General features: G+C 51.5%; 1 protein-coding gene across 6 annotated transcripts in view; it reads right to left on the reverse strand.

Annotated features, from left to right (window-relative positions):
* Positions 1-2,469: 2,469 nt before the first annotated feature.
* The window catches only part of LOC144946528 (solute carrier family 23 member 1-like), a 75,903-nt gene continuing 52,977 nt past the window's right edge, over positions 2,470-25,395 (reverse strand). For all 6 annotated transcript variants that reach the window (XM_078875502.1, XM_078875501.1, XM_078875505.1 and 3 more), the window contains exons 11-17: positions 24,942-25,098; positions 24,604-24,751; positions 23,239-23,344; positions 22,524-22,653; positions 21,776-21,919; positions 19,208-19,303; positions 2,470-18,777 (exon numbers count right to left, since the gene is read on the reverse strand). In XM_078875502.1, the coding sequence (XP_078731628.1) occupies positions 18,530-18,777; positions 19,208-19,303; positions 21,776-21,919; positions 22,524-22,653; positions 23,239-23,344; positions 24,604-24,751; positions 24,942-25,098 (1,029 nt within the window). In that variant the 3' untranslated portion in view covers positions 2,470-18,529. The remainder of the gene's footprint in view (positions 18,778-19,207; positions 19,304-21,775; positions 21,920-22,523; positions 22,654-23,238; positions 23,345-24,603; positions 24,752-24,941; positions 25,099-25,395) is intronic.

The raw sequence follows: 25,395 nt of genomic DNA on the forward strand, positions 1-25,395 counted from the left end.
TGTGTGTGTGTGTGTGACGGCGCGTGTGCGTGTGACCGTGTGTGTGTGACGGCGCGTGTGTGTGTGTGACGGTGTGTGTGTGTGACGGTGTGTGTGTGTGACGGTGTGTGTGTGTGACGGCGTGTGTGTGTGTGTGACGGTGTGTGTGTGTGTGACGGCGCGTGTGTGTGTGTAACGGTGTGTGTGTGTGACGGCGCGTGTGTGTGTGTAACGGTGTGTGTGTGTGACGGTGTGTGTGTGTGACGGCGTGTGTGTGTGTGTGACGGTGTGTGTGTGTGACCGTGTGTGTGTGTGACGGCGTGTGTGTGTGTGTGACCGTGTGTGTGTGTGACCGTGTGTGTGTGTGACGGCGCATGTGTGTGTAACGGTGTGTGTGTGTGACGGTGTGTGTGTGTGTGACGGTGTGTGTGTGTGACGGTGTGTGTGTGTGACGGCGTGTGTGTGTGTGACGGTGTGTGTGTGTGACGGTGTGTGTGTGTGACGGTGTGTGTGTGTGACGGTGTGTGTGACGGCGTGTGTGTGTGACGGTGCGTGTGTGTGACGGTGTGTGTGTGACGGTGTGTGTGTGTGACGGCGTGTGTGTGTGTGACGGTGTGTGTGTGTGACGCGTGTGCAGCTGGGGAGAGGGTGCGAGTCCCACGCGCAGAAGTCACAGGAGGAGTTTATCACGACGAGACGCCGATGCCATCGGTTGCTGGATGCGAACGAATTCGCTCTGAGCGCGGCGGCTTGTGACGCGCACGTCATTGCGCTCGACAAGATGATCAGACTTTAGCGACGCTCTCAATCTCTGTTATGGATATTGGCCGCAAAGGCCTACGCCTTGAACTCTCAACCTGTTACAGTCGTGAGTTTATCGCGAGTAAATCCAAATGCTAGAAGTGTGAACGCGTGCGTGTGCCCTGACATTGTTGTGCGGGCGCGCTCCGCTATCCACCCCGGAGAAGCCCGTGGCGAAGAGGGACTCGGTGACTCGGTGCCGCGGAGATCCGTGGGGAAGAAGAATGGAGGTGACGAGGACGACATCGAGACTGTCGGGAGGGCGGAGAGGGAGAGTCGGCCGCGATGATGGCTCCCCGAGTCGTCCCGTGCCGAGGGGGGTCCCTGCCAGCAGCCCCCCCCCCCCAGGTCAGGTGAGAGGAAGACGACGAACCCTCGCACCCACGACCAGCGTCGAGGGCAAGAGGTCCAGGGGAGTCGCGGCGGCGCTGTTGGGTGGTGGAGGGCGCGAACCCAACGTCAGTGATGACTCGACCCATCGCTCTGCGAGAACGCGCCCGTGGTTTGATGCTCACTATTGGTTTGGCGTCCTGAGTCGAAGTTGATTTTGTTTTCGAGCAGGTGTGCCGCTATCACGACGTAGACCAGAGGGTCAACCTGGGGGTCAACCTGGGGGTCAACCTGGGGGTCAGAGGGTCAACCTGGGGGTCAACCTGTGGGTCAACTAGAGGGTCAACCTGGGGGTCAACCTGGGGGTCAACCTGGGGGTACAGGCCTCGAGAGGTATCTCACGCCACCGCCGCTGGGAACGTCATTGACAAGAGACCACGTGTCTCAATCACTGGCGCTTCGCAGCCACCGCCTGCTTATAGGACGCACTTTCAAGGGCCCCGCGCTAAACGCTTTCAAGCTATCAATTCCGGTTCATGATTCTGCACTTGCTCTATTACTATAGTACTATACCGCCTTCAACTTTTATGAACGACTGGGTGTTTAAGGTTAGCGATGTGTCGTATTATCTGGCTGTATAGCAAATGAAAAAATACAATTACTTTACTATGAAAGTAAAAATGTTGTTTAAATATGTGTGTTTTTTTTCCATTTAGGGCCCCTTTATAACATATGCTCAAGGCCCCACACCAGCTTAATCCGACACTGGAGTCGTGGTGGGGGTTTTCTCCGCGTTCTCTGATGGCAAATTCTCAAAAATGTATTGGCCAAAACGCCACCGGATTTCCTGGTTACATCGATGGCACTTCCAGTAGTCGCTCTACAAAACGCCTCAAATGCTTCAAAATCGTGCACACTCCGAATAATTTATTTTTTGTCCCCATTGTGTTGTGTACACATCCCGTTGCTGCTGGAATGATATACCCTTCCAAATGGCTGCGGTGTCCGACGGGATGTGTAAAAAAAAAATCCTTCAATGTTTTGGTTGGAGGGACACATGGAGGTCTTGCTTATTTATTTTGGCCACGAAAATGAGGCCGTGCACAGTGGGATTGTGCTGCGGTGCTCACACCGGGGCAGCTCGAAGGTCGTGCGGCAACATCCATTGTACTGCGCTCTGCCTCCACGTCTTTTCTCTCCGCCTTCACCAAACCAGCAATGACCGGCATGGTGAAGTATGATGGGCAAGCCGACGACGAGTGTCGTGGCAGGGAGGCCCTCATCCAGCAAGTCACCAACGTTGTACGTAACGACGTCAACGGAGAATGGCCCACACAGTCAGGAGCAGCCGCACACGAATCATACGGACAGATATCTTTATAGAGAGATGCACAATTTTCTACATAACAAAATAAAGAGACGCTATTAACCATCGATAAACGACCGCTTTCGGGTAAACCAAAGTGTTCGAAGTGTGATTAGAACAACCATGCGCAGATAAATAAACACAAGCGTAGACCCTCGCGAACCGAGTTTGCAAACTGGACGAAAACGGAGCGTGGCCTGAACCCCACCGGTGGGTGACGGAGACGAAAATGAACATTTCGTCGAGATTGCAACGTGGTTCCACGAGTTCTCAACTGCAGGCAGTCTCCTAGTCCGGCTCTCTCGCTCGTCAACTCAAACGCATCGCTCCCTTGGCACGTCAACGTCCCCCCCCCACCACCCTGCATGCTGCCCTCGGCAATGCGTCCACATCATGCATCGACACGGCTTGAGTTGAATGTTTTGTTTTTAAATTCGCAAGACTTGTACGTCGTATGGGTCGGCTGTGGCTTGGCCGACCCCTCCCGCGTATTGTAATTTACAATTCTGAAACCAACATTGGGAAAATAAACAACACAACACACACCGCGCGTTCTTAGTGTACTCGCATATATACAGAAGTCGCGGTTAACTCTCGATTCTCCTTGGGCGCACAATCCCTGGCTGCGGACTGACCGTGCTCGCGAACACAAACAACTCCAGGATAGTCGCGGGCCGCGTGAGAGGTCCACTTGGTGGCGCTGCTGCTGCTGCTGCTGCGTTGCCAGCGCTGCACAAACAACAACTCGACACTGCTTCAAAGGAAAACAATGTGATGGTCGGAGGCGACGATCACGGCAATGACCTTCATGACACGCTTATTGCCATTGCCCGAAACGTGTCGCCTGCATTTGTTCCCCATTAAGGCCACAGCGTTGCTCGCGTTTGCGGTTTTGACGACTGCAATAGGTTCGTCATTAACAATTAAAACCGGATGACACGTGCCACATCTTGACCCATTCCTCCCCACATGCATGACCTCCTTCAGCCATATATTCCATCAAGATAATCAAGATCCTCCGACTGTGCACTGGTCACTGTCCCACGGTGTGGGCTACACACCTGGGGGGTGGTGACAGCGCCTTTTGCAATTGCGGGAGCTCAACTCTGGAACTCGTTGGCCTTTCGAGGTCAGGGGACTTCCGATAAACTCGAACATCTTCACATCTCGACCACAAGCGTATCCGTCTAAAATGGCTTTCTCTCTCTCGAGTTAATGTTCAAACGTCTTTCGAACTTCTTCATTCCTGGGTTGATGCTGAACTGTTTCCGCCTTTGCGTGCACAGCGCCCTGAGAGCGATTGTTTAAGGGCGCTTTATAAATAAACCACGATTATTGTTACTACTACAGTCCTACACGAGTCGGTAATGAACCCGTGTTTACGAATGTCTGGGTATCATCCGGGTTTTGGTCGCCCGTCCGCCGGGGTAGCCGAGTTGACGCTGACGGCGGATGATGTTGGCAGTTTAACGCGTCGGTTTTCGCGACCAAGATCATCCATGATAGAGGGGGGTTTATGGGGTTAGATAGAGGTGTTTTTGGGTTAAATCTCACAAAAAACCCCATTATTATGGATGCTGTTGGCATTGCGAAACGGCAACACACACACAGATCTCTTCCAACCATAGCCATCACCAAATATAAACTCGCATTTACACGTTTTTAATTGTGCGCATAATCTACTGCAGCTATATATATATTATCATCATACGAGGCTCTTTACTCAAAAAGGTGACATTTATCGACGATGCAGCTAAACCTGTCGACGAAAATCAAACGGAATCACATTCCTGCCAGTTCCAATGCGATCCCGTCACACTGCCCTGGTAGGGAGAATTAGGATATGTTCAAAGCGTGGTCTCCTTCTAAGCCCCCCTTAGCCACAACTCCCAGTCCGACAAAACCTCTTAATTACACGCGACCGTGTGTGTCTGTGCACACACACACACTATATACTGTACATGTCACGCCAGACAACGGTGCAAAAATACATTCTCCTCGAGAATAAATCCACTGCGAAATTCCTCGCCTGCGTCTCGTCTGCCGTGAAAGGCAGCGGGAGAGTTTAAAGCGCCGTCCCGACACGTGGCCGCGCGGTAAAACGAGGCTAGCCACTTCGCGACGACCCCCCCCCCCCCCCCCGATACAAACAATATGTATTCGCCGCTGCAAAGCATCTCGGGCGCACTAATCGGGTACTGGAGGGCAACATGTTTTTTGTTTCACCTTGCAACACTGTTTATCATTTTAGCACGCTCATTGTGTTTCAAGTAGTCCGAGCACGATCAATGTTTAATGCTGGCTAATGTGTGGTTGGACCGTCTTAGTTATTTAGAAGTCATATTTGCTCCTGGGTGAGCTAATAGCTTCCACACCCCCCTGGTCTTCATCAACCACGCGCCTCGTGTACTCTTCATTGCCGTATGGGACGCACATGGCTACCTAATAAAAAACCGACAGTGGCTCTCATCGTCGCTGGCAACCTTAGTTGTTGAATACTGAAATGGTGAATGCGCTGGTCGTGACCCCCCCACCCTCCCATCCGTGTGTTAGGGCTCCCGACATGATCGGCGTCTCTCCGTCTCGGTTGTCGTCAATGTTGTTTGTTTTCGTAGTTCCATTTGTGTGTCAGTCTCCATGTCTGCGTCTCTCTCTCTCTGCATGTCGCCCCCCCCCCCCCTGGCTCTCTGTACCTGCCCCTTTTCTGTGTCTGTCTGTGACACTCTGTGTCTGTCTGTGTCTGCCACAATTGGTGTCTGTGTGTGTCACACTGTGTCTGTCGGTCACTCTCTGTGTCTGTGTGTCTGTCACACTCTGTGTCTGTTTTAAGGGCGCCCCATTCCCCCGTTCGCAGTGCCCTGGCCAATATTAAAGCTTGGCGGTAGGAATGATTTCCACACAGCCCTTCACATGCATTGTCCAACACAGCAGACAACCACCATCGATACCGTCAGCGTGGGCTGCCGCAGTGTTTGCTCTGCGCATTGGACCGGATGCCCATTCACCGCGCGCTGTCAACACCGAGGGCGGTGGTGGTGGCATCAGCGGCACCCCTCGTGATCACCTCTCACCAAGATGAACTCTAACTCATTGAGTGTCTCCGCAGCCATCCTGTTGTAGCTAACTCTGTCCACATGACCGCGCACACATTTTTACTTGAAGATGCAACAGCAACTTAGACGAAGCCTATATCTTGACTCGCACTCGACGCGGGTAACCGAGACACATGCTGACACCCGAAGTAACTCGTGGTCTGTACTATCCGTACTATTGTTTTATCCAGGCCACCTCTCCGCCACTGTTGAATATTAAATTAATTGGATTTTGGGGCTGTCAGGGGGGGGCAGGCACCCCCATCGTCCCTCCTCCACTGCCATTACCACGGTTAAATTAGTTTTTTTCCCCTTTTACACAATTGATGAGCACAGTCCCAAAGGCCCCAAGACATCAATGTCCAGCAACAGACAGCACTGTCAAAGTTGTAGTCGATGAAAGTTGACGTCTTTTTTTTTGAAAGGTGACCGTGAGAGCTTGGGGGAAGAGACGACGGGAAGGAATTCCCAAGTGGAGCAGAAGACGCGGTGCGACCTGCAGTGTGGGTGAGCGGTGTGGGTGAGCGGCGTGGGTGAGCGGCGTGGGTGAGCGGCGTGGGTGAGCGGTGCGACCTGCAGTGTGGGTGAGCGGCGTGGGTGAGCGGCGTGGGTGAGCGGCGTGGGTGAGCGGCGTGGGTGAGCGGCGTGGGTGAGCGGTGCGACCTGCAGTGTGGGTGAGCGGCGTGGGTGAGCGGCGTGGGTGAGCGGCGTGGGTGAGCGGCGTGGGTGAGCGGTGTGGGTGAGCGGCGTGGGTGAGCGGCGTGGGTGAGCGGTGCGACCTGCAGTGTGGGTGAGCGGTGTGGGTGAGCGGTGTGGGTGAGCGGCGTGGGTGAGCGGCGTGGGTGAGCGGCGTGGGTGAGCGGCGTGGGTGAGCGGCGTGGGTGAGCGGCGTGGGTGAGCGGTGTGGGTGAGCGGCGTGGGTGAGCGGTGCGACCTGCAGTGTGGGTGAGCGGCGTGGGTGAGTGGTGTGGGTGAGCGGCGTGGGTGAGCGGCGTGGGTGAGCGGTGTGGGTGAGCGGTGCGACCTGCAGTGTGGGTGAGCGGCGAGTCCATTTGCCGAAACTTGCCATCAGGGCACACTCGAGCGCGACCTGCATGTGACAGCCAGGCAGCGTCTCCCGTGCATTCCGCTCAGATTAAACAGAAGCTTTGGCCCCTGCGAAGGTCTAACTCCGCAGGACGCGTCACGCAGTAACGGGGCGCGGCGGGGCGTGACGGTCAACCCGAGCGGACTTGTGTCGGGCGAGCCAACCGCCTGAACCTTGGACACGGGGGACGCTGGGCATTGTTGAACACCAAGACGGGAAAAGCGACACGCACAGTGAAGAGACCGCACGTTGCAATCGTCGCGGATGCAGAGCACTTGAGTCAAGCGAGCGCACTCGCACCAACCGCACGAGACATCCAGACCCACCGGCCCGACTCAAAACGTAACCACCACGATAGTCGAGTCCAAGTGCTCACCCCAATGAGCTCCACCCTCACCCGCGAGACACTGGGCTGGGCCTGCCCAAAGCCATCAAGCGGACAGCCGTCGTAGACGCTGCTCCAACTACCCCAGCCGACCAGACGCAAACCCACATGTGATGCTACAGCGATAGTCCTGACTAGCCGAGTGCAGCAACACCCCGGCTAGCGAAGCTTCTGGGAACCGAGGAAGCTCCTTCATAACGAGAGTCGACCACGGAGGGGCCTCCTCGCCGCGGTAGTTTTGCCACAACAACAACAAACATCGACGAACTTAAATAACTTGAGAATGTATGCAAAGCGATTTTTTTTTAAAGGTCGATTTTTTGTTCACGCTGCATGTGCCCTGTATACATGACCGAGCGGAGTTTGTTTCCTGTATATCACACGATGTAACACGATTGTTGTCCCTGGGTAGTGTTATTTTCTAATTGCTTATGCCTCAAAAGTATTTTTAGAAATGTCTATTATTCACCACAAGCTTTGCTTTTGTGACCAGGACTTTACGTGAAGGAATGACACTAATGCACACCACGTGTTCTCATTGAAAATAGGTACATTTCGAAATATCACTGTCCTGGTCACAAAAGCAAAGTTTGTGGGGGAATCATAGACATTTCCTGTACTTTTGAGGCATAAGCAATTAGGAAATAACACTTACTACACAGGAACAAAAAATAAATAAATGTGTTACACAGCGTATTAGTGGAGTAGATTATTAACTTTGCTTTTGTGTCCGGGTCACAAAAGCAAAGTTTGTCGGGAATAATAAAAGCCACTTTATTGTACTTTTGAGGCATAGGCAAATAGGAAACAACACTTACTACACAGGGACAAAAAAAAGTCTCGTGACACAGTGAATGACCAGCGGCCTATCGGCAGTATCCCTCACTCGGCCTGACCCGCGGTCTTCTCTCGCTCGCCATTGCTTAAACCCCGCGTGCTGGTAAAGAGTTGTCGCGTGTTTTGCAGTGATACTAATGTTTTATTACCACCCTTTGTCATCCAAATGATCATCCAGTGCAGATCTATCTCTCTGGGAGCGAACATGCGGATCATAAAGGAGGGTAGAGGCGGGAGAGAAGAAAGGTGAAACTGCGTGGTTCGTTTGGATCAACGCAGTCCACCTTAAATAGCATTTTAAACCAAGCGGACAAAATAAACATACTTTGCTCCAGAAATCGAATGGCCTTAGTGCTACTGAAGTCGTATGCTCACGAAGCAGTGTTATTGAGAAACTGTTGAGTGTTTGGGTGGTCTATATGACGCGGCGTCACATCCACTCGGCCATGCACTGATGACGCAGAAGGCACCGATCCTCTTTGATGTTTTCCTATTAGTTACCCCCCCCCCACCCTTTCTCTGAAGTCCTTGAAGGCATCCCTGTCCCCCTCCTCTGTCCTAGCCACCTCTGGTAACGAAGTTTCTGACAACAACGTGACGTCATGGATCGCATCCGCACCTTAGTCTTGCCCGAACACCTATCAACCAGAAACCCCCTTCCACCCAATCATCCTGACCACACTAAACCAAACACAGTTCGGCGAAAACGCCAACGAGCAAAGCAGACGCGACCGCTGCTCCGACCACACGACGCGTCAAGCCCCGAGCAGTCTGCCTGCCTCGAAGGCGCCACAGTCGGCCACGCGGTCGTAACCCCTCGGTTTTGGTTTGCGGATTTTCACATTCGGTGCACGGTCGTGATAAATGGGGAGTTGTCGAGACTGGATTAACAAACCGTGCGTGTGGCTCTGGCCAGTGACACTCGCACGCTCGCTTGCATGTGTCACCACCCACGTGTATGTACACGCTCGTTATGGGGAGACAAAGGCGGCCGCGCGTGGTGCTGGTGGCTACCCAACCCCCTCGTGTGCCGTGTCGGCCTTCATAGGTGCCACTCGCTAACAGCACTTGCCCAACAGTCTGTCCAATGCTACACGGGGGCATCTTTGTCTTTGCACATGGCATTGTATGCATGTGTATATACAAGCTAGTTCTCCTGTGGCCACATCTGGTGGCACGAAAGGTATTGATGTGGCAAGTACTCGCTCGTGTTGATTACTTTTAACCAACAGGGACGCTCAATCTAAACACGTAGGCTTTCGCGATCAATATCATCCATAAGAGGGTTTTTTTGGGTTGGATTGCGTAAATATACAAATGTGTTGTTAAACCCGCCACCAAATCTGGCTGTCGCCTGATGAAGCCAGTTGTAATTACTGGCGAAACGTCGTACTCAGATTGTAAATGTTGTGGCTTGGCTCTCCAACACACTGGTGTGCTGTACTAGTATACTACACTACACTATACACTACTATACACTACACTATACACTACTATACACTACACTACTATACACTACACTATACACTACACTATACACTACTATACACTACACAATACACGACTATACACTACACTATACACTACATTATACTATACACTACACTATAGACGACTATACACTACACTATACACTACTATACACTACACTATACACTAGTGCTGTACTAGTGACGAATTGCCACGTTCTGTTTACGTGACAACCCTTACTGGTTAGCTGTGTCGGGTGGTGGCGGGTTAAACGACACATCTTTATATTTTCGCGATCTAACCCCAACAAAACTCTCTATTATTAGGGACGTTCAACTTCCGTAGACCCCCGCCTCATTCCTCTGTAGCCCCCCCCCCCTCTCTGCCGAATCGAGCCCCACCCCCTTCCTTTCTCCCCATCGACACCTTTCCCTTTAGGCCCCGCCTCCTCTTTGTGGCCTGCTCTGGGTAGTGCTGGTGGTTGGGTAGTGGTGGTGGTTGGGTGGTGGTGGTGATGGTGGTGGTTGGGTGGTGGTTGGGTGGTGGTGGTGGAGGTTGTGGCAGGAAGGGGGGGGGGGTCAGTAGGCGGTGGGGTAGAGTTTAGACGACCACCAGAATCCCTCAGGGCAACATAGTAAGAGTTGTATTTGTGTATATAGTAGCGTTGTAATTGTTGCTGTTGTAATGTATGCACGTATATAGCATTGTATTTAAGGCGGTAGTGCAAATACTCCCGGTACATTAGTGCATGCCATAACTCCGTGCGCTGTAGTCACGGCAACGGTCTTATCTGTCATGCTAGTTATCAAATTATAAGAAAAATAACAATCACGACAATAAATCAACAGCAAGCCCCCCTATACGCACCACGAGGAATCGCTGTGTCACGCGCCCACCCACACACACGGCAGTAATACTGCAGGACGAACACAACGAGCGGCAGTGACCTGGTCAAGCAACTCCGTGGATAGGCCGTGACCCTCTGTGGAATCCGATTGACAGGTTAAAATGTAACGCCACGCGATGTGACAGACATGTTTACACGTAACCACCAAGTGGAATCTGGTTGTATGTAAAATATAATCTCGGTGTAATCCGATTTTAAAGTTAAAAGTAACCCCGTGTAATATGATTACCATGCCTGCCAACCCATACAGTTTACCCGTATTCTTGTACCGGGAAATTGAGTTGTCAGGTCCATACAGCCTACAGCCGTTGCAGTTCGGGCAAAAACACGTTTTGTCTATTTGTGTTTCTCCCTTGTGATGGGACTTTGTAGGATGAACGTTGAGATGTATAAGGGCACGGGGTGAAACCAATAATGTCTGAATTGGTCTGTAATAAGGTAGGGCACTGATAAGGGGTTGACAGGTATGGGTTACATGTTTAACTTTCACCCCCCCGTGTAATCCGATTTACATGGCAAACTTGGCTCGACGAATAAACAAAACCCGGCACTTGCTGTAAACGAATGCCGGCTGCCAGCCAGGGGCTGAGTTGGGTAAGGGGAGAGCGGGTGGTTAGAAACCTCTTCAAGACACAGCCATGTTATCCTGTCAATCTGTGTAATCATGAGATGCCAATACAACAACTTGGAAGTTTTGTTTATAGGAAGGAAAAAAAAACTTTAAAATTTAAAACCAGTACCACAATCGATGGCGGTAATATTTCCATCAATTGTTGATGTTTTTACATGTTGCTGTTCCTGTTTTTCAAGTCACTATTTGTTGAAATTTGATCAACTTTTTTTTTTTACTCATTTACATTCTTAACCAGGATTAGTCCCCATTTATTTCAAAGTTTATTTGTTCGCTTATTATTATATTATAGAGGTAGATCGATCTAAAGGCGCGTATGACCGTGTTCCTTTTATGATTTAACGACGTTGTAAATCGGTGTCTGGGACAGACCCGGACGCAGTTTGTGCGTGAATCTGCAAGACGCTTCCACCGACATCGGATTCCACAGAACGAAGCAGGAGGGTGGTGCCCACTCTGCTCGTCGATCGCACGGGCCCGCTGGACTTGATGCCAAGTGGGTCGGGAGGCTGAGGTTGTGTTGCCTTCTAAAACACTGGGGTCGTTATTCCACCCCTCCGTCAACACAAAGCGTGCGCGCAGCCTCACGCACGGGATGATTCGAACCCGTCACTGCTGACTGGAATTTCAAAACACAAGTTCGCAATTTAAAACAAGTAAACGAAAACGATGATGATAAAACATAGTAACAAATCTTCAATGAACGCAAAGGCTGTATTGTAACAAAAAAATATTAGGGCATGGAATTAGTGTTTTGGAAAGTCACGTTTGTGGTACAGAACAATTTCAGGACTGGCAACTACATTTAAAACCGCCGTGCAGTCTGCGTGACTCGCTGGGTTTCCAATTACCACAGTAGGATGCAGCAGCTCCACTCTTCTGAACACACATAGTGCATCCTTTATTCTAAATTAACTTCACATGTAGTTTTCACAACCCATGTCGGATGGGGAAGGGTTTCACTGCAAACATTTTGCCGGATCATTGCATGTTGTAACCCCAAAAATCTATTGTGAATTATAAATAAACTTAAACAAAATATAGACTGCTGATTGAGGGCCTCCAAGGTGTTTTGCAAGCCACGAGACTTTTTCGAGGGAGCAAAGATGCGAGAAAGCATAGCAGTACAGTACAACAAAGGATGTCACCGAAACCTTCTTCTGCTGCCCAACACGTGCTCACGCTGAGAACCTGAAAACATTCGCTCTGGTCTCGAGTTCAGTGAAACACCTTTCAGTTGTTCTCTCAGCGTCCCGACGTTTCTGACCGGGAATTGACAAGCGCGGACGACAATTGGGAACCCCCAGAACCAGCCCCGAGACTAAACATGCGCCGCAAGCTGTATGCACAACAGACATTCACCACCTCATTGGCAGTGCCTGCTCGAGAAACGTCCCAGGGGAGGAGGGGCGGCAGCCCAAAATCTCAAACCTTTCAAATAGGGCCCTGAATTAAAAATTAAAATTTCAATGCATTTACTCTTGTGAAATGTAAATAAACAACACATTTTTGGGGTCCACCTCTGCTTGTCAATGCCAGCTGTGTGGCAAGCTTGGCAATGAGTAATTGAAAACCTTCAGAGATAGATTTGAGTTCTGCTTGCGATAACCGTTTTTAAAATGTCATGGCAATTGGATTTTACAATGTGCATGAAACACTGGATATAGCTACAAGGTTTTGCTATCTCTGGTGAAACCATTGCTTGCTCTGGGCTCATGCACGAAAAGCCACATACAGTACTCTCGATTATCCGGGCAGGATGGCCACGGATAATCCAAAAATATAATTTTTTTGCGGATATCTATGGCTAAAACCATCAATACAGGTATCAATTCTGTTTAAATTAAGAAAGTGGAGTTTATTAATTACCAAAACAAACATTTGTAGGAAAGAATGTATTGATCCTGTTTTATTAAATCGATCGATGCGCTCGCTCGGTGATGACACGTCACTGCTCCCGCGCAGAAGACTCAGCCCACTAAGTGGATAACAGAGCCACGCCTATCAAAGTCAATCAAACTCCGCCCCATTTGTAAAGATATGCAACTCCTGTACTGTAGAGGCGATCACGTGGATTTCCGATTCACTGGAGCACATTTGTTCAGTTTAAGAACGTGACTTGTAATAAACATTTCCAAGAATAACTAGAACTGTTTTTAGATTATTTGGGCTTTAGCGAGAACCCACGAGTTATTAATTTATATCAATCTCAGGTGCGCAGTTAATCGCAAATCGGAGAAACCGCACATCGATAATTATCGAAAGTCCACTGCACTTGCTTTTACACAGATTGACACACGGTGTCATTTTAATGTCTCTCCTCCTACGCTCTGGCCGTTTGCCATGCAAGGCCATAGAAGACGAACACAAATACATAACAGAGAGGTGCAAATCATAGCCGTCTCTTTACTCATCTCTGGAATGACAACACTCAGCCTTTGCTAACAATTATAATTTTCAGTTGAATTTTGGGTAGAGTGGGATAAGCTTTCGTGACTGCAGGAATTCATATTCTTTGGGTCTTTCGGTAAAGTCACGGAGATAGGTTCTAAGGAAATAACAAAAAATAATGACAAACGCTTGTGTTGCGATCGAAACGTCGTAGTTTTTGGTTATTTTCTTTGAACCTGTCTATGTGACTTTACCGAAAGACCCAAAGAATAGGGCGGGGATCGCCAATTCCCGTGAGTGCAGGATTTGCGACTCGGGTCTTGTGTGTCCAGCTCCGCGTGCGAATTGAGCCGCCGCCCCCGCCGCCCCCCACCACATCCTGCCCTGGGACATGTGGCCACGATCCCTAATTGGAGTGATAATAATCACCAGGGTGTCTATAAGTGGGACGACTCTAGGGGCCGATGGGTTAGCTCACTGCATGCGAGCGTCGCGTGTCGCACGCTAGGTTTAAAACGGGCAAGACAATTTAACAACGGAGGCAAGAGAGCAAAAAACACGATGCAGAGCGGGAGATGGTTTCAGCTTTCGTAACCAGACACAAATGTACAGAATGCCGGCCTGGGCAACACTGTCATCTCCTTACACAGGTGACGAGAAGCACCGAAACCAAATAAAGAGTTCATCATTCAAGGCACGATTTTGTTGGATCACTGACATTACTGAAACATTTCGATGTAGAGGGCCTAGGATTGGCAATGTTAAGCCTCGGTCTGACAGATTCATGGTGATGTCAGAAATCACTGAAACATTGCGTGGTGATGTCAATCTTCGTGCTCATGCAGATCAGTCTCCAATGCACGTGTAGCATCTCGCATCAGCCATAGACATGAAAAGATTCAACCCTGCATCGACACAATTTTTTTTTACTTTGAGTTTTCTGTCCTCCCACACCTGACTAGCACGGTTTGCTACGTACGACGTGAAAGCAGTTCATACATATTGTTGCGATTTGAGGGTTATAATTCAAGAATAGAATCTTATTCAAGCACTGTGATGACTGGTAGTGCCTGTCGTAGCTGCAGGGGAGACAAGAACCATTAAAAACAACCGAGACCCCTCCGCCCCACCCCCATTGGTGTTTACTCCATTTGATGAATTCACCAAAAGATACACAGTTAATGTTAATCGCTGTGGTTCCACCCGTAATTAGGTAATTAAAAGCGCACCCCACCCCCCTCTTCCAGTGACATGTTTACTCGAATGCTAATTCAGTGGCAAATACAGGTTCTGTCAGCATCATCGTTTGCTATAAATTCGTGGGATTCATTAAGTTCTACAATTTGTGACCATTTCCAACACTGGGAGCTGAATGGATTGCATCTCCTGGCACGGCAGTTAAAACAATGGGGGAACAAGTTTCCAAAGTGTCCTGGCTCTTGCCCACCCAGCAGCATAAATGGGTACAGCACAGTCTGATCAGCAGGTGACGTGGTGGTGGGAATGTAGACCAAACAGCGCGTAGAGTTCGCTCGGGTAGAGGCCCTTCTGCCAGCACGAGCGCAAGCAAGCAACTGCAGGGCTGCACCTTTCCCCAGCACGTTTAAACGATTTTAAAGGATGACATTTACGTGAGACGCAGCTGCAATTGAACCCAATTGATGAATATTCATTCGCACCATCACGGATAGCAGTTGCATAAATACAAACCGTGGAATTATCAACAACATCCACCTATTAAGGTTTCAAAACAGCCTCTTCACAGCAAAATGTAGCGAGACTTACACGTGACCTATCATGGGGCGGTGACTTAGCCCAGTTGCCGCGCATTCACCGCTTGTTGCAGACGTTTGCGGTTCAAATCCAGCAGGCCGCCTTGGTTAATACTGCCAGCGTATTGACTGTAAAATATGCACCGTTTTCTTCAAGCTGGTGTTGTATCCCTTGACATCATTTGCTAGGATTAAGCCATTATGTGATGGTGTTTAGGTCCAAATTGGCCAAAAATAAAAAAAAAAACCCTGCAAATTACACAATTGGAATCAAACACATACAAATATCGCCCCGACTACGACACGACTGCAGAATGAAACGGCAGTACCTTCCTTTGTGACAGCCTTCCACTAGAATGGCGTGAATACCAAATGTGCTCCATTAATTAATATCACGCTATGGCGATTGTAGTTTGGAATGAAATAGCTTGAAGCACACACCGTGGCACACACACACAATAAACGGTAATTATCACCTTCCAACTTCATTACCCATTGTTCCACAATGGGCAGCAATCTTTAAAAAATATTGATACGTGCACAATTTTGCATACGAAATGCCTTTTAAAAACGCGTTATTAAATTAAATATTTAAGCTGATCCCGCTAAAAAAAAATCTCAATTATTTGTGCAAGCTTCGCCGACTTTCATAACATTACATTGGAACTCGCTCATATACACAACGACAATGGAACTCGCACTTTCTGTAACGAAACGCAGCGATTCATTGCAACATTCTACTCGGGCTGTCATTTCCTGCCGACCGGTTTTCCGGAGTGGGAGCGAATGGTACCGGTGGATGCGGGGTGTGCCGGGCGTTTGGTTGCAGAGAGTTCACGGTTTGAATGCAGCAGGCTGCCTTGGCCATTACTCCGGGAGTATTTACAATTAAATGCGACGTCATTCCGTTTGCTTCCCCGCGGCGGTGTTAAAAAGTCATGTGACGTCATTCGAAACGGGTATGGCAGTGTGTCATGGTCCAAATTAGCCAGATTAGAAGAATGGCCCACAAGTTACGCAATTGTGGTTATGCATATCAAGATCACTTCCTATTGGCAGGCTATATCCGTCCGGAAACACAGCACCCTTGGGTTATAGCTCTGCGCTATAAGAATGGCGCGAATACCAAATGTAGAAAATTAATAAAAATTCCAGATTGCCTTCCTCGGATGGATCCAGATGCAATTAGACTCCGCTTCTATACTGAGGTGTTGTAAACATGTTGCGTGATGCCTGCCAATCCCCACCAAAAAAATAAATAATGATTAAATATGTAAACCTCGCCATTCCGCTGCTCGTTTCTGCGCAGTAGTTCGGTGCTCATGCAGTTTAAGACCATGGGGACACACGGAACGTCGGGGATGAACACAGCCGCAAGCCCAAACTCCAGACCTTCAACGGGCTCACGTCATAGCAAGTTAAAACATTCTTTAGAAAAATCAAGGATCCGCGCGGTCGCATTTCGCAGGGCGTGTAACCAAGGCCTACGATTCGTCGTAGCTCTGCTCTGGCTCGGCCTCGATCGTGGCACGGCCTGGGATTGAGCCGCTCGGTTGCTTTCAAGGATGTGAACGGCTCAGCCGTGGCTTGGCTTCGGCTCGGCTCATGGAAATCCTCAACTTGGCTGGGCGTCGTGCTCAGAGCTAGCTCAAGTTAAGCATGGCTTTGAGCTGGCTCATGCGGAGCCAGAGCCGTCACTTAACAATGTGCCTACATCAAGCGGGCGGCACGATTACTTGCGTGCTCTAAGAAGCAACCCACAGACCCAGGCCGCGCGTCTCCGTCCGTCCAACACGAATCTGTCGCTTGTTACCATGAGGAGGGAGGGGGGGGGAGAGAAGCCCTGTAAGTGACCGTCAGGCACGGTCTGCTGATGCCACGTCACAGTAGAATGCCTTAGACTCACAGGGGCCTTTTTATTCTCATCAAATCTTCAAACTCGTGTGGGAGAGTGTGGGACATACGGCCTGTGTGCGCGTTTTCACTGAAGACACGTGCAGACACCTAATTCGCCCTGTTGCGTGAATGCTTAATACCATCGCTGCGGCCGAGGTTACATCCCGCTGCGCTTACATAATGGTAGCGTAAACGCTTCGCATCTCGCGAGCGGAGCAGGGTTAATCGGGACTGTCAGGACGCTCGTGGAATGAAGCCGGTGCGTGTGACCTGAACGGGAGAGAGAACGGCAAGTAGCTGAGAGAGAAATGCCCTCCTAGAGAGAGATGATCAAAGTGCTGTCGGCTCAATGGTTAAGGTGTTGCTCCAGCCACGAGTCGGAGTACGGGTGCCACTGTTTCACCATTCAATACAAACGCAGCAGCTTATTTTAGAACTGCAAAAAAACACCAAGTATATTTTCCTAAAGAAATAATGTCCATCCATTTTAAGTAAACTGTATTGCAACACACATGTAAAGTGTTTGTGTGTAGGTGTCAAGTGTCTGTCTTATGTACACGTGGGCACTGGGACTTCAAGTGGGGCTTGGGAACTGAACTCGTGGTGCCAACACCACCGATCACTCGCAACGCCTTAACAGCCGCCGGTCAAGTGTGTTTTTCAAATATCATCATTAGGAACAGTTTTATTTACAACTTGGATTTTAACTTAATTAATTTTCGTGCAAAAGCATCACCTTCCATCACTACCTTCGTAGGGACGGGTTGTTTCGCTGCATGTTGCCAGGGGTTCATGGTACGAATCCGGCAGGCCACCCTGGTTAATACTGCGGTGTGGATTATAAAATACGTGCCGTCTGCAGGCCAGGAACCGAGTCACCTTGTGCCACGCAAGGACAGCTGCCAATAGGGGTGCCCTTGAAAATGTTTGGGATGAGATGCAAGTCGTGTACAGCGCTCTACCAAAAAATACTCAACATTTGTTATCCACTATTATTAAGTTTGGCATGATTTCACCGATAGGAATGTAACATCTCATACTTTTGCCTGTCACGCACCTGTGCACTCTGCACCATTTCGGTGTGGTGGCCGATCGGGCGCTCACAAGCCCATACGTGTACCTGAACTTGCTCGAGCGACACAACGGTGGTACAACAGAATGCCCGTCAAGGGCGGAGTAAGATGGGCCCACGGTTAGCCCGACAAGGCGGCAGAGTCGCTGACGAGTTGTCGACGCGATTGCGGAATGCACTTTTAAAATGGCCACACGCTAAAGACGACAACAAAGGGAGCAGACGTGACGCTGGGCGGTAGCAGGCACGTCACACGAGGGATCCCATGCCACCAAGTGGTAAAGAAAACCGATTAAATCGCGCACTCACTCCTTTTGCCAACACCACCACCACCACCACACCGGGCGGCAGCAACAACAACAACAACCGCAGCGCATCTGCCCCTTGCGTCATCACTCCCCGTCCGCCCGCTCGCGACGACGCACCCAGGTTTTTAAAAAACAAAGGGGCGTCATTGGCGATGTCGCCGTACGGAAACCGAGTAAAACCGCGGTGACAGCCACGCAGTGCCGGCTATACGTCGACGGAGCCACGCCGGTCATCGTGGGGCCCGGGTGGCGGTGATGGCGTGCGTGGGGACCCACAGCCGTAGCCAGTGAACGTCGGGCAGATGGGGATATAGCGCAGCCAGCGCGTGCGCCGAACTGCGGCCATGCCCACGGGGAAGTCGTAAACCTTCGCCACGGAGTGCACAGAGGACGGCAGCGACGTGTCGGGGCCCGTGGCCTTCCACTTGAGCAGACCCCGCTCCTCCACAGTGCCTGCACAAATCACCACCACGTCATCACCATGAGTACCAACATCAACAACAAAACAACCGCCGCCGTTCACTTGACGTCACCACGGCGCTTGTGCCATGCTAGGTGCACTTTGAGGCCACGTGAAGTGTCGAAAGGCCGCTGGCAGGTCACGGAACGGACCCAGGTTTCATGGGTTGACTGGCAGATGACTGGCAGATGCCCCAACTGTGCTACCCTCCGTGCCAATTTTCTGCATTTTGGCCGCCCGGTGCTCCGCTCATTGTTGTGAGCATCGCTCTTCTGCCCTCTGTTGTTGCTGAACGGCGACCGCCTCCAACTCCCCAGCAGCATCCTGCATGAACTTCCTTCACAGAGGCCGATCTTGACGCTGCTGGTACCAGTCATCAGCAAGGCCAATCAGCTCCATGGACCGAGCGTGGTGGCATCCTACCTGGTATGGTGTTGTCAAGCAGGAAGGCCACGCAGCCTCCCACGAACATCTCGGTGGTGAGCAGAACTGACAGCACCTGGTCCATCTCTGCCACACCTGCCGAAGCCACAAAGACAAACATCGCCCATGTAGCCTGAGAACCGTGTCGGGCCAAGTGGTGTAAGCGAACATGGGACAGTGCCGTGGCAAGCACCACTTCTGGCCGATTTTAGAAGTGTTTGTCTACACACCATACCATGTTCTCAACACCAAGTCGACCAAGGGGAGGCTCAGGACCAAATCAGATATTCGCCTCCAATGTTGGCCATGGCTGGGAATCGAATTCTGGTCGCCGGGTTCATAGCGCAGCGCACTGCAACATGCACAGAATCGCCTGCCAACGCCCCGACACACCAACTCAATCAGGCGCACAACCCCGAGGAGGTGATGCCAAGAGTATGACATGGGTGGGTTAAGACCAGCAGGACTGTGCACACACACACACAGATCTCTTGGGGTATTTTTAATTAGAGACACCACCACTTGATAATGCGTGGATGGATTATCCAGGGTTCGGATTAACCGTGCTTACCATTTTGTAATGAGAAAATATCTTCACACGGTGCGCTCGTTCAATTACGAGCTGCACCTCGCCGATGGTCAGCGACTCCACTGTGCTGTGGCCCAACACGGTGTGGGTCAGGCCGTGATCCAGCAGTGGATTGACAAAGGGCCTGTACAGGACTTATGTTTTATAATAAGTCATTAATTCCAACACCTCCGACTTAGCACGGTTGCCTATGCATGACGCCAAAGAAGCTCTACACACACGGATTAATTGCAGTTGACCACTGAAGGAAGCGGATCGTTTTTTACAAGGAGTCGTGTGTTCATGTTCTAGTGCAACACCTATGCAGCTCTGTGTAAATGATCAAATACGGCAATGACTCACTGCCACGCACCGACACTAATTGCACATTGCCACAGCTCCAAGTCACCACAAAACATTCCCAGAATTGCCTATAAATGGCAAAAAACCCCTCCACCACATTACCCTCAACAATTCCCCTGTATGCTTTGCCGACCTCTGCGCAACGTTCAACTTAATAACGTTTCCAAGTAACATTTGAAGGGTGTAAACACATAAGAAGTAAACTAGTTAAGGGCCTATGCTCGCCATGCGAGTCTAAGGGGTCGTTTGGCCACATTGCATCATGCCGTTCGGTGCGGGGTTGGTCAAGATGGACGGCATGGACTTGGGAGCGTACAAGCTCGGGGAAAAAAGACGACATTTGCAACGCCTCACGTTGACCACAGTCCCTGCAGCTGCCTAAGACAACCTGGCGTGCAGCAAGGTGGCCACCCATCCAAGGGCTGCTTGGCTTCCGAGAGGGGGGCGCATTAAGCAATCACAAGGGCGCCGGACAAACGACGAAAGTATTCAACGTTAGTCCATTTCAACGAGAAAAAGTACGCAGTGGGTGCCGGCAACGGCAAAGCTGCGGTTGCCGAGCATTGTTTTGGTCGTGTAAAGACGCGGGACGCCCCGCGCAGCAGGCCACGGGAGAATGCGCCTGGACTCCGGGGTGAACATCGGTTGCAGAAGTTCCCCGAGCCAGATGTGTGGACCGCGGCGCGGGTGTACGCTCTCCGCACGACGTGGTTCCGACGCGCAGATGCTCGAATGTCTTCGGTTCGAGGGCCGGTGCAAACTTGGCGACTCCTCACGTGCGTGTCGGAGCAGCCATTGCGGTGGCACGGCGAGTTATGAAGCGTGCAAATATCGGTCACGCACGTTCGGGGACCTGTAGGCCGTCGGATTAGAATAATCTGCAGATGGCAGCTTAGTCATGCCACGTTTCAGTCGGTTATAGTCTGGCGGTTTGTGTCCCTCCGTAGTAGCTATTTCATGGTGTCGACTTCGTTGTTCGCGGAACGGAGGCTTAACGTTGCAAACGCAAGCGAGCGTGGCACCGCAGTAGCGTGCCGCAGGCTCAGCCTGGGCACTGTCGTGGTGGTGTAGCCGGAGCAGCGGGCCGCACACGCCGGCTCTGCCGGAGGCACGGGGCCCGCTTGGCGCGGTCCTTGCGGCCGACCGCACACTTTGTGCCGACACGCACGGTCCGATACAAAGGTAAAGAGTTAAAGGTGAAGCCCCGCAGTTTGCTTGTTCACGCCACTGCTGGCAGACGAGCCTTTGGTCTAATTTTAGATTTGAAGCTTTCGTGACTGCAAGGATTCATACTCTTAGGTTCTTTCGGTAAAGTCATGTAGCTAAAAAATAAAATTTAAAGTTAATAAAAGTAATAATGGTCTACTTTGGGCGTACCCACACACACGTTTATATATCTGCTGGGTGGATTGAGGGCGAGGGGGTGTGGAGATTTGATCAACTTTCCCTATTTAACTGCCACGCCAGGAGATGGACCTCTGGGGTGCAGGTCCAGTGCGTCGACCGTTACACCACAGAAGCTCCCTAAGGTTTCTTAATTCCCACTTATTCCATAAAACCCGTGACTGGCAGCCGCTGCGATGAAGGTTTCAACGACTCGACGCCGACCGTGGTGGCGCTGCTGCTGCACCGCTCACCGGTGTGAACCATGTCCTTGTGGGCCTTGATGAAGCTGGGCAGCGCCAAGCCGAAGAAGGTGGAGAAGCCCAACACGAAGAGGTTGCGCGACGAGTTGAGGTCCACGTACTGCAGGTTGGAGAGGCCCACAGCGGTGATCATCCCTGGCAACAGACAACGCGGTTTCAACGGACAGACACGCAACCCGACACGCACAGCGCTTGTGTTGGGGATGCGTACCCACGGCAGCCAGGCAGCTTCCGTTCCTTTAGCCCCAGTTCGACACGTCGTGTTTAGTCCAACGATTACGTTTGGTTTCATTGGAAATCTGCCTTCGTCTGCACCTTTACTAAGGTAGACACCTATCAATTATAGATCCTTAGAGTTGATAACTGCACCGTGATTGCAGAAATATACATTCATCAATGAACCGCCAAATGTCCAGCACAAGCACGTTGTGTTAGTGGCTGTTAACAGTTGCCTTAGTAGCTCTGCTGTGTTTGGGGCCATGCCAGCCACGTGTGTTTGTGGCTGTTGTAACGTCCATTTTACTCCCCACGTTAGTCCCCACGTTAGCCGCCGTCTTAGCCCCCGTATTAAGCATCCGTGCTAGCCCCTGGGTTAGCGGCCACGCGTAACTGGCTGTGTAGCCCGTGTTAAGTGTCCACGTTAGGCCCATTGTCAGTGGCCGTGCGTTAAGCGTCCGTGTTGGGCCTGGCGCTAGCCGGGCGTGCGTTCACGGCGTGCGTTCACGGCGTGCGTCGCTACCGAATAAAGTGCAGAAGAGGGCCCCGAGGATGGGGTCCGGCAGAGAAGCAAAGAGGGCGCTGAACTTGCCGACGAGGCCCAGCACCAGCATGATGGCGCCGCCGTACTGCACCACACGGCGGCTCCCAACCTGCGCCGTGCCAGCAGCGGTGTCAACAACGCAGCGCGGGCCCCACAGTCCCCGGCCATCGACTCGCCCGGCCCTCACCGCTCACCGGTTTGTACACGCGGCAGTGGGACTCACAGACTTACCCTGCACGCCCCCCCCACCCCCTCCGTCCTTCCCCGAAAGGCACACTCCCATAGCGAGGTGCCGGCTCTGGTAAATGGGACAGCAAATAACGAGCACTGGAGTGTGTCGTGGCGAGTGTAGTGGTAGTGTGTCATGGCGAGTGTTGCGGTGAGCATGTCATGGTGATTGTTACGGTGAGTGTCACGGTGAGTGGGGTGGGAGTGTTGTGGCGAGCATGCCTTGGTGATTGTTATGGCGAGTGTCACGGTGAGTGGGGTGGGAGTGTTGTGGTGAGCATGCCTTGGTGATTGTTATGGCGAGTGTCACAGTGAGTGGGGTGGGAGCGTTGTGGCGAGCATGCCTTGGTGATTGTTATGGTGAGTGTCACGGTGAGTGGGGTGGGAGCGTTGTGGTGAGCATGCCTTGGTGATTGTTATGGTGAGTGTCACGGTGAGTGGGGTGGGAGCGTTGTGGCGAGCATGCCTTGGTGATGCCCAGAACGCCGATGTTGGGGCTGGACGAGGTGGAGCCGTTCCCTGTGCCGAACAGTCCTGTGATGATGCAGGCCAGACCCTCCATGAAGATTCCCCTGATGGAGGAAACACGGAACGTCAACCCCCGCCACGCTCAACCGCCGCCACCATCAACCCTCGACCTTCTCAACCCCCTCCCCCCCTCCCCCCCCCATGCTCAACTCTAGGCAAACCAATTTTTTTCAACAACAGCGGCTGCACCGAGTGAGACGTGCAGGAGGATACGCGAGGGTCGATTGCCGAGACAGATATTGCTGGAGTCGTCTCCACGAATCGGGCGACCGAGCGGGCAATGGTGGGGGACTACGAGGGCAAATCTCGGAGTTCTCTGCGTGTCTGTCTAAGATGCAGCCGCTGCGAGGAGGGTTCAACGGCAATGAGTTGTTGTGGCAGCAGCGACGGCTTTGGCCACGATCACCTCTCGATCTGGTCTTGTGGCTAAGGATTCAGCCAAGATGTAAACCTCACCCTCGCTGTAAAAAATTAAAGCATCGTATGTAAAATATACAAAGCGATTTAGCACGGTTGACTACAGAAGGTGCGCGCAAGAAGTTCAACATACATGACAACCACTGTTGGGATGACACGCAACTTAGTCAACCCCCAACCGGGAGTTGGGGGTTGACTTTGTGAACTTCCGATTGCAAACAGTTTGCTCATCTGCTGAGCCGTCTGACCTGAAACAATGCTACTTGAGCTCTCCGAGTGACTGTAAAACCTGTTACTGTTGTTATTAGCCTGCGTGTTAAACAGTTCACGATACTGTAACATGATTTAATTATCCATAAAAGCTTCACTTTGTTTCAAGACTTTGCATGAGTGTCCTGCTACATCGGGGGACGCGTCGCCCAGTCCTAGCGCTCGACACTTAAGTGCAGAATGAAAACACCGGAGCAATGTATCATGGTCACGCACGCTCAGGGCTTAAAGGTAACCGGGTCTGTCTGGGGTAGAACTGGAACATTTAAGCACCCAGCACACCACAATCCAGCACACTGCTCGCTGTGGGCTGTGGGGTTACTGGTCACTTGCCACCTGCTCCAGTCTACCGGCGACCCTAAAAGTATCCGGTGAGACCTGAAGCCGTGGGCACACTGTACCACACCGAAAACATCAGAGGCAAACTTAGCGGAGCAGCAGCTCCTAATGCCAGCCCCGTGTGGACCAGACAATGCCCTGCACTCTAATCCCAGCTTAACCCAGAGAGATGCAGAATCCCCAAGCAGATTGACGGCGAGTCCGGCATTGAGGGGAGGGGGGCGGGGGGCAGCGAGTGAGTTGGAACGCGGTGGAGGATGGTCGTGCGCTTGCTCACCGGTTGATGGCGTGGATGGGCGGTGGCGGTGCCCCGGCGAGGCGGGCGCAGGCGTAGTAGTCCCCGATCGACTCGACGATGCTGGCGAGCATGGCACTCATCATGCCGATCACGCCGGCCGCCGTCACCGTGGGCAACCCCCACTGGCCTGCACGCACAGAGAACCCCTTCCGTGTAGCGTCAACGGACTGTAGGAGCGAGTGCTGTTAGTGAGCGGCACCTAATGAAGGCCCGAGACGAGCAAGTCGCACGCAAGGCGTGGGGGTAGTAAACACAACAAAATGTCGTGATTCTATAGCATAGTGCGTACGGAACCTAGAGTGTGAGGGGGTACGCACAAGGATAGGGTATGCGGAACCAGGGCGCGATGGAGATGACCTCCCCGCGTGCGTCCGTGCGTGCGTGGTATCCGTATGTCGCCAGCTCGCTGGGGAACACGTTGGTCTCCGTGAGCACATAGCACAGGAGCCACGCGATCACGATCGCGATGATGATCTGCGGGAGAGGGAGGCACGGACACACGGCCCACAGGAGCGCATTCGCCACTTGCCGCAGAAGTTCACGGTTTGAATCCGGAAGGCCACCCGGGTGAATACTGCAATGCATGTTAACCGTAAATTACTACGTGCCATCTGCTTCACAGGGAACGTTAAAGATCCGGTGACGTAATTTACAAGCGTAGGACACGAGGAGGCGAGAACGGCGCGAATACCAAATGTGCCCTATTATAATTATTATTCAGGTAATTGTGGAAACCCGCTACCGATCTACAGCTCACTCTCGATCACTCGT

The sequence above is a fragment of the Lampetra fluviatilis genome, chromosome 41 (assembly GCF_964198595.1).
Source record: "Lampetra fluviatilis chromosome 41, kcLamFluv1.1, whole genome shotgun sequence".
Classification (NCBI taxonomy): domain Eukaryota; kingdom Metazoa; phylum Chordata; class Hyperoartia; order Petromyzontiformes; family Petromyzontidae; genus Lampetra; species Lampetra fluviatilis.